This window comes from Oncorhynchus mykiss, chromosome 28 (assembly GCF_013265735.2).
Source record: "Oncorhynchus mykiss isolate Arlee chromosome 28, USDA_OmykA_1.1, whole genome shotgun sequence".
In the NCBI taxonomy this organism is placed as follows: domain Eukaryota; kingdom Metazoa; phylum Chordata; class Actinopteri; order Salmoniformes; family Salmonidae; genus Oncorhynchus; species Oncorhynchus mykiss.
Genome location: NC_048592.1, coordinates 23,013,668 through 23,023,671, shown reverse-complemented (window position 1 = coordinate 23,023,671; position 10,004 = coordinate 23,013,668). Strand labels below are relative to the sequence as shown.

General features: G+C 42.9%; 1 protein-coding gene across 1 annotated transcript in view; it reads right to left on the bottom strand.

Moving 5' to 3' along the window:
- Positions 1-945: 945 nt before the first annotated feature.
- Positions 946-10,004, bottom strand: part of lamc1 (laminin, gamma 1) — an 80,995-nt gene continuing 71,936 nt past the window's right edge. Inside the window, exons 19-28 of the mRNA XM_021589534.2 lie at positions 9,738-9,943; positions 9,326-9,405; positions 8,937-9,074; positions 8,614-8,758; positions 8,120-8,269; positions 7,380-7,494; positions 6,959-7,158; positions 6,553-6,711; positions 5,964-6,063; positions 946-5,751 (exon numbers count right to left, since the gene is read on the bottom strand). Coding sequence (XP_021445209.2) covers positions 5,495-5,751; positions 5,964-6,063; positions 6,553-6,711; positions 6,959-7,158; positions 7,380-7,494; positions 8,120-8,269; positions 8,614-8,758; positions 8,937-9,074; positions 9,326-9,405; positions 9,738-9,943 — 1,550 coding nt within the window. The 3' untranslated portion in view covers positions 946-5,494. The remainder of the gene's footprint in view (positions 5,752-5,963; positions 6,064-6,552; positions 6,712-6,958; positions 7,159-7,379; positions 7,495-8,119; positions 8,270-8,613; positions 8,759-8,936; positions 9,075-9,325; positions 9,406-9,737; positions 9,944-10,004) is intronic.

The following is a 10,004-nucleotide window of genomic DNA, read 5'->3' as shown; positions in this document are numbered from 1 at the left end:
TCCATGATTTAAAAAATGTACAGATTCATGGAATGTACCTTTTAACATTCTATAGCCACACCCTTGGAATCAGACGTGAAGCCAGACAAACAGAAAGACACATCCTTCAGCGATGAGTACATTCCTGATAAGGGAAAAAAAGGTGCCTAAGGGCTATGAGTTTTGTACTGTTTGAAAATGGCTGCCACACCCTTACAGTGTCATGCTCTGACACGGTGATCAGACCGACTGAGGTGTGCACTAGTCACACACACGCGCCCTAAAAGCCGCACCCTTCTCGCTAGCACAGGACCCTGTCAACACCACACCCTCGGCACATACACACACAAACACACAGGAGCGGTGATTTGTTAGGGCCCCTCCTGCATGTACAGAAATAATTCTAAAAAGGAAAACATGACACAAAAAGACCCCAATTTCAATACATTTTTTTTAGCAGTTCAATAGACATTTCTGATCGTGTCAATTCAACGTGCAGTCAAAACTTGTTTGCTAAACTCGCTTGGAGAGTGAAGGGGATTTTTTGGGGACCATGAATGCAGCAGTGGAAGATAAGGGTTGCATCTTATTTCTGCGAATACACTGGCATGCTTCACTGCACAGACAAGGAACATTGTGGCATCAATAGGCATTCATTCAAAGTACATATTTTAATGCATACCCGTTTCTGAAATCTCATCCATTTATTTTACAGTAATTTCAAGATCATCATCAAATAATTATTTATCAAAACGGTGTTTCACAATCCCTACACGAGGCAAAAAAAACAACCGCATACTGAAATATATTTTCCTGAACGTCCTAAAGACTAAATAACCTCAAGATTAAACAGAGATAAAATAAGAGATTAATAAGAAATTGTATATATATTTCAGCAAATGCAACGTACAGAAAGAACCCTGAGGCAGCATGACATTTAACATAATCACACGTCAACGAAAGCAATTCCTGTAATATTTGTTTTATTATTTCAAATGTTACGATTGGATTTACAGGCAAGTGGGTCACAAACAGGGTTTTCTCAGGTCCTCACAAATTAAACGTTGCAGTGAATTGGTGCCTTTGTGTTATATTGTACAACAGAACATGCCCTCCATAGCCAAATGACCACAACAAGATTGTGCAACACATACATATCATCATCATCTACTGCAACAAAATAATACAAATACTTGAGACATTATAAATTAGAAATACTGTTTTATACATCAAACAGTATGTGCTGCACATTCTTCCACAGCAGTGTGGTAGCCTGGAGGGTTAAGAGACGGCAGAAGATGGTTCAATGCAGTGTACATCGTTTTAGCCGCTGCCACATCTATAAAATTGTGGGTAAAAGGTTAGCTAACAACTATCCAACAAATAACATGATAGGAGGCAGGCTAAGGAAAGGAGTGAGTATTGGTGTATTGAGGATGAGAGATGTTGAATGGGAAGGATGAGTGGTTTCCAGGTTATAACCTATTCATTTACTGTATCGCGGCTGGCAGGCTGATGTTCTGGACCCATCAACAAAATCCCTGCTGTTCTACTGAAATGCGAGGACACCGAGTAGCGAACGTGTGAGGAGACAATTATGTGTGAAAAGAGTGTTTGTCTGAAACGTAATGTGTGCGATAAACGTGACGCCCTCGTTAGGAACTAAGTGATGTGAATATTGACCACATATGAAGACACAACACTAAATGGTTAACTACCAACTTGTGAACAAGCTTATTTTCTTGGAGTCGGTTTAAATTCAGTAAAATGAAACGATAGGCTTAATGTAGACCGATGGCTTCTTTAGGGCCATCTCTCACACAGTCCTGAAGTTATCAGTCAAGGATAAAGGTGTTTTAAAAGCATTGTTTTGATCTCGTTTTAAAAGCATTCATCAATTAATTGGTGACCACCCACTGATAATTAAACACAAATTAATAATGGCAGAGCTGAGGCAACACCGAGCCATGTACACAAGCAAGCATATTATACCACAGAACTTATCATATATATTTATATATTATGTGGAGGTTTGTTGATTTTTTGCGATATAACCTATGGCCGCTGGGTCTTGGATTTAACAATCAGCCAGCCCTGAATCATTTAAGCATATATTTACACAAATAATATTTCCTCACTCTATATCATAATAAAAAACATTCACACAAAAATATAACATTTGAAATAATTATTAGCACCAGTGTATCAGATAAAGTCTTGCTACGCAAAATGTACAAAGTTGCATAGTGTAGAATTTTGTCTTAAAAAATATTAATGTGTGATTTGCAATACACCTGTTTTAAGCAGCAGCTTAGGGAGGAAAAAACATCAGACAAAAAACAAGATTTGTAGTGTTAATTATATATATATATATTTTTACATACAATTATATTTAACCATATTGTTTCACTGGGCGGTACAGGACTGTCTCAAATGTCAAAAATATCAGAGTCATTTTAAAGACCCACTTGCTGGTTTCATTTAACAGCTTTTCAGTTATGCATGCCCACATGAAAAAATACTAAGGTATACTATCGTTAAATACTATAGTATTCCCTGTAGTGTTTTTGGAGACTTTACTGTAGTATTCAGTGGAGTGAAAAAATACTGTAGTGAAAAAAGTGAATGTAGTGTAAAAATACAGTGAATACTGTAGTATTTACTGTAGTTTTGCAGACATGATTGTAGTATTTCCTTTTCATAGTATACACTGTAGTAAGAAAAAACTAGTATATATTATAGTAATTACTGTAGTGTTTTTTCGGACTGTAGTATTTACTGTAGGGTTTTTTGAGGAAATAACTGTAGTATTTACTATAATGTTTTTGTTTTATTATCTTTGACATGTTATCCTTGAGGAAACCTACTTGGAAAAATACACAAAATAAAATTTACCATACCTGTAGGTAGATAGGACTGAGGTCTGAATAGACAGTTCAGAGCTTCTGCTCCTTTTTATAACCTGCAGGGAACACATATATATAATCTATACGATACCAAACGTAGGCTTGTAACTTATTGGTGCCACAAATTGGGATATGGGAATGGGCAGGGTAGACACAAATTAATCTTGTAATATATATATACACTACAGTAATTACTGCAGTGTTTTTGCAGATATTACTGTAGTATTTTTGTGGTCCATAGTATACTGTAATATTTACTATAGTATACTACACGATTCTATAATAAGTACTGCCAATGATCGTTATATACTACAGCAGCGTTTCCTAAACTCTGTCCTGGAGACTCCAAGGGGTGCATTTTTGTATTTTTGCCCTAGCACTACACAGCCGATTCAAATAATCCAAGCTTGATGAGTTAATTATTTGAATCAGTGGTGTTTGGGAAATGACAGAGGACAGAGTTTGGGAAATGCTGTAGTGCAATGTGTAGTATAGTATACTACAGTTTACTACACTACACTTTACTACAGAATTCTATACAAAGTACTGTAGTATTCTATAGTAAACTGTAGGATTATTTAATGTGGGTATGGAGCAGAATGTGCAGTAGAGTTGAATACTGTAAAAATGTGTAATAATAACAGGAATACTTTCTCCATGCAATATATGTAGCTTTGGAAGCGAATGAAGGCAAACAAAATGTATAAACTTGTGAGAATTCCTTCACTGCTTGTTTTTTAAACAAATGGTTGATAACACCAAGGATGGCACATATGTACTGGAAGTTGAACAATACCTATAGCTAAAAAATATCTCACAGACAAACCATTCCCAGCATGCCCTTCGGTCTAGAATGATGGGTAAGGATAACTTGTTAGATATCATATCAAATAAAACAAATGCTATATCATATGACATGCACCCATCTGAAAAGGCTGAGGACATTTCTCCTTGTTTTCTGTCGGGGTGGTTTAGGTTGTGATGAAACAAGACGGTGTAACGGTCCTACACGTAGAAGTGTAGGAAGTCTGGAGGTGGTGCAGTCATGTGGGTTTTCATTACTCGGGAGCGAGGTATGCCACACCTCTCCTAACCTGCTGCACCGAAGGAGAATGGATGCATGTTTGTCGACTGCCCTTAGTTCATTTCACGTTTCTGCATGTCAAAGCTGCTTCTTCTCTTTCTTTAAAACCATGAAACTTAGCTTCTCTTGTAAAAAAAAAAGACAAACAAAGACAAAGCAAAGAAAAAATAAAGAAAGAAAAAAAGTTTTGGTAAAAAGGTGGCATTCTGCCCGAGTGTTAGACGTGGGAAGGAGCGGAACAGACGGGATATGAGGAAGGAGCGGTACAGACGGGATATGAGGAAGGAGCGGAACAGACGGGATATGAGGAAGGAGCGGTACAGACGGGATATGAGGAAGGAGCGGAACAGACGGGATATGAGGAAGGAGCGGAACAGACGGGATATGAGGAAGGAGCGGTACAGACGGGATATGAGGAAGGAGCGGAACAGACGGGATATGAGGAAGGAGCGGAACAGACGGGATATGAGGAAGGAGCGGTACAGACGGGATATGAGGAAGGAGCGGTACAGACGGGATATGAGGAAAGAGCGGTACAGACGGGATATGAGGAAGGAGCGGAACAGACGGGATATGAGGAAGGAGCGGTACAGACGGGATATGAGGAAGGAGCGGTACAGACGGGATATGAGGAAGGAGCGGTACAGACGGGATATGAGGAAGGAGCGGTACAGACGGGATATGAGGAAGGAGCGGTACAGACGGGATATGAGGAAGGAGCGGAACAGACGGGATATGAGGAAGGAGCGGAACAGACGGGATATGAGGAAGGAGGGTACAGACGGGATATGAGGAAGGAGCGGTACGACGGGATATGAGGAAGGAGCGGTACGACGGGATATGAGGAAGGAGCGGAACAGACGGGATATGAGGAAGGGGCGGTACAGACTGGATATGAGGAAGGGGCGGTACAGACTGGATATGAGGAAGGGGCGGTACAGACTGGATATGAGGAAGGGGCGGTACAGACGGGATATGAGGAAGGGGCGGTACAGACGGGATATGAGGAAGGAGCGGTACAGACGGGATATGAGGAAGGAGCGGTACAGACGGGATATGAGGAAGGAGCGGTACAGACGGGATATGAGGAAGGAGCGGTACAGACGGGATATGAGGAAGGAGCGGTACAGACGGGATATGAGGAAGGAGCGGTACAGACGGGATATGAGGAAGGAGCGGAACAGACGGGATATGAGGAAGGAGCGGAACAGACGGGATATGAGGAAGGAGGGTACAGACGGGATATGAGGAAGGAGCGGTACAGACGGGATATGAGGAAGGAGCGGTACAGACGGGATATGAGGAAGGAGCGGTACAGACGGGATATGAGGAAGGAGCGGAACAGACGGGATATGAGGAAGGAGCGGTACAGACGGGATATGAGGAAGGAGCGGTACAGACGAGATATGAGGAAGGAGCGGTACATACGGGATATGAGGAAGGGGCGGTACAGACGGGATATGAGGAAGGAGCGGAACAGACGGGATATGAGGAAGGAGGGTACAGGTGGTGGAGAGAGAGGGGGTTAAGGTCGCTCTAGGGATGGGGTGTTGAAGCAGCCGTCAGGTAAAGTGTTCTTGATGTCATTGAGGTTGGCGATGTCAGACCGGATCTCCCTGATCTGCCTGTCGTAGTCGGTGATCATCTCCTCCTGGCTCTTGGCCACATCATTCAGCTCCGCCAGCTTGCGGTCCAGGTCGCTGTTCGCCATTTTGTCCTTGGCCTGCTTCAGTGACCCCTCAATCAAGCCCAACTTGCTCAGGTCCACCTTGTCAATGTTGCCTGAACCGGGACAGAGGAGGTATAAGCTCAATGATATAAGACAGTCAGTAGTCATTTTGACTTGTGCAAGTAATGGAATATTGTTTGCTTACACACAATGCACAAGCCAGAAACAATGATTACATAAAATGACAATACTAAATTATATCCCTGCTCGTATTCTCACCTACACAAAAATAACCAGTTTGCTTAATCAAATACCATTCACTCACCCAGTGACTTGAGCAGGTCGTTGATGGTGTTGAGAACAGTCCTGACAGCACTCTTGGCTTTGCGGGCGTTGTCCTCCGCTTCCTTCGCATTGTCCGATGCCTGAAATACCAAAACAACATAGTTGACATGTCAGAGTCAGAATTTCAGACCACAACGAACAAAAACAGTTGTAAAACACTTGTGAGACTTCCTTAATCCTCAGCAGTGTTCATCCACTTCCTTTGCTTAATGTTTAGCCTCATTGTTTATTTTTTCTCTAAACAACTTTGACAAGAACTACAAACATTGAGCAACTCAAGCTCTGTGTAGACGGCTTCTATTCAAACATTCTCAGAGCTCTCTGGTTTCCAACCCAAAGAGATCTTCTAGGAATTCCTAAGTATTGGGTTCCTAAGGTTATGAGAATCTAATGACATCATTGGATTTAAACAACAGAGCCACAGACAGAGAACATTACATCCCAAATGGCACCCTATTTCCCTATATGATACACTACCTTTGACGAGAGCCCTATTGGCCGTGGTCAGATGTAGTGCACTACACAGGGAATAGGGGGCCATTTGGGATGCCGACCAGACAGACACGCACCATGCTAGCCATCATCATGTCCTGGTCGGCCTCAGCTTTCTTCTTGGCCAGCTCTGCCTCGGCTGCACTCAGCTGGTCCATCATGCCGTTCACCTCCCCATCCAGCATCATAGTGTCCTCAAAGGCCTTCTCTGCATCCGCCTTGGTCTTAGCAGAACCCTGTGGGGTGAACAGACAGAGGGGGATTAATGCATGTTGACAATTTGAAAGTGGGTTTATTATTCTATGTGAAACATCACATTTGATGACCACAAAAATAATAGATATTCAAAACATTTAATCTACTGAGAAACACTGTTTATATCAAGGCCACCACTGATTTTGGCCACGTCATTTCAAGACAGTAGCATAAATGGTCATGAATTACCTAGCTATAATATAACAATATACCAGTAATATTATGTACCTTCTGCACAGCGCTGGCTATCTTTTCTGCCTCCTCTGCCTTGCTCTTGGCCTCCTTGGCATCTGCAGCTGCGTTGCCTAGTGCCCCCTCAGCCTGCTTGGTCTTCTCATTGGCCGCAATGATGGTAGCGTTGATCTCTGGGATTCTCTTCATGGCGTCCTCAGCTGCCGTCTTGTTGTCATTCACCCGCTTGTCAAAGTCTGTGTTGGACGCACCAAAGACAATGAGAAGAAAGTGTGTTTACTCAACCTATCTCAATAATATAACCATATTTTATATATTCTCTCTTTAACATCCATCTGAGGCTAAATGCATTGTGGTCTCGATATGGTTTTCACTCCAACCATTCTGAATAAATCCTGTACCATCAGGCAGAAAGGGGCATTTCCCTGGCCTCTTCACCAGCCCTGCTACTAAGTACCTCTCAGATTTCCCAGAATGTCTTGGGCCTCCTGGTAGGTGGTCCTCCCCTTCTTGGCGGCCTCCTCAGCCAGCGCCTTGGCAGCATCGACACGAGCCAGCAACTGATCGGCAGTCTGCAGGGACAGATAGAGACAGTCATTAGTTCCATTGTATAACAAGTGGCACCCTATTCCCCATAGGGCTCTGGGAAATGTAGTGCAGTTTATAGGAAATATGGTGCCACTTGGGACTCAACCCATAGACAACAAAAACAGACAAAACAGCTCAATTAATAAGAATAATTCTGACTTCACGGCTTGCTCATTATCACTATACTTAGTGGCTGAACGAGTGAGGAGGCCAATCAATGCTGTGGTAATTCGTCACATATGCAAATGTGGTCATTTTCAATTGCATGCCTTGTTTAATGAGGCATGTTAAAGCTAAATCTTAAAATGGACACACACACTAGCAATTTCAAAGGGGGTGAAACCATCACAAGCTCTACATGAGACATAGATCTATTTAGAGCAAAGCTTATAGACACCAGAAAGACAAAATAAAAGTAGAGTTGTGAAATTCTGGTGACTTTCCCAAAATTCCCAGGTTTTCCAGAACTCCTGGTTGGAAGTTTCCTGGAATCAGGAGTGAATTAGCAGGAAATCTGGGAGTTCTCCAACCGGGATTTCTAGAAAACCTGGACATTTTGGGAAAGTTATCGGAATTTTTGCAACCCCAAGTAAAGTTCTCTTGTCCTACCTGCTGCTCCGTCTTGCCCTTCTCCAGCAGCTTGCGGACCTCAGTCTCCTTCCCTCGCAGATCATCCCTCAAGTCGTTGTACTCTTTCTCTGTCTTGTCAATCAGCTTGTCCAGGTCAGACGCTTCCTTCTTGATCTTGCTCGCTTCGTCCTATAATCAGATGTCAAGATAAGTTATCCTTCCAGACTTTAAAACTACTTCAGTAATGTCCGACGGCCCTTTACATGTATGTCTTGTGATACACAAACCCTTTCAATGACTCTGAAGAGTAACCTGTCACTCACTCAGACTGGGAACATATTTCAAAGGTTTGTTAAATTCATCAACTCATTGAAATGATTCCTGATGAGTGGCCGTATCCCAAATGGCTCCTTACTCCATTTCTAGTGCACCACTTTTGACCAGTAGTGCACTATATAGAGAATAGGGTGCCATTTGGGATGGAGACACGGTCTCCACCTAAAAGAGGGTTACGGTCACTTCATGTAACTGACCTCCAGTAATTTGGTGTTGAAAGGTGGCAGGCTTGTCAGGTTAGCGTAGATCTTCAGGGCTTTGTCGCCTGCCTCCTCTGCCTCAGCATGCACCTTGTTGGCCTGTTTCTCCAGGTTCTTGGCCAGGTCCTTTGCCTCATTGTACCTGAGTGGATGAACATGATAGTTCAATTATAAAACTGTTGAGGGGATTTGAACCTGTACGAGCTTATAAGACATTCTCCGGACAGGATCAACGTTAGTATGATTTCATTTTAGTTTTTAGGAGATAGAGAGAGAGAGAGAGGAATCACAGAAAAGTGCTGTTGCAGACAGTGACATACTTCCTGTTGAGCTCATCAATGTCTTGGTTGGTCTTGCCCTCGCCATCTAGAGTCTTTGTCAGCAGGTTGAGAGCCTTGGTGGACGTGTCATTGGCATCTTTTGCGATCTTCTCAATTTGATCCGCGTCCATTTTATGTCTGCAGAGGAAACAGAGGGATTGGATTTGTTTTTCATAGACAAAGCAGAAAGCTGTCTTTTGGTTTCTTGCAGCGCAAGAATATAATAAAATAATAAGATCAAAAGTGGTGATAGGGTGTTTATTATTTGGCATGTGCACTTTCCCCCCTCCCACTCAGAAGAATTGCATATCAGGAAACCAGAGTGGATTGTATGGAGCAATACATTTCAGAGAACATAATTATTTCATCATTGTAGCTACAGTCCTCACTTGTCGGCCAGATTGCGAGCCTCCTCTGCCAGAAGGGTCATGTTGTTGGGATCTCCACTGATGGAGGGTGCTTTGAAGTCCTGGAGGAGAAAAATAATAAAGTAGGGAATCAATGAACTTCCCGTTGTTTCTCTCATGCAGGACGAAGGCATTCATCAGTGTGCTATGGTTGGGAACAAACATAAACTAAGGGTTTACGCAACAAGAACAGTAACAATAAAAATATACTACATCCAAATTCGATAAGGCTGTGAGATCATGCGATCAGTCCTCCAAGTGTCTTAGGTTGCGTCCCAAATGGCATCCTTTCCCCGAAATAATTCACTCCTTTTGACCAGGGCCATATGAGCAAGTGGTGTACTATATTGGGAATAGGGTAACATTCGGGATGCATCCTTAGTTACCAACCCACCAGTTTGCTGATGGCATCCTTGGCCTTATCCAGTTCCTCGCGGGCGAGGCCGATCAGGTTCTCGGCGTCTCGGACCCGGTTGCGGGCCTTGTCGGCTTGGGTTCCAGTGTTGTCCACGGTGTTCCTGATGTTCTGCAAACGATTCCACTGAGTGGTCAGTGTGCTGTTCAGTTTCCCCAGGCGCTCCAGCAGGCCTTTGTCCACATCTGAAAAAACAAAAGCAGCATTCACAACTCCCATTCTGAGTGGAAATACTCCAATGTAAAC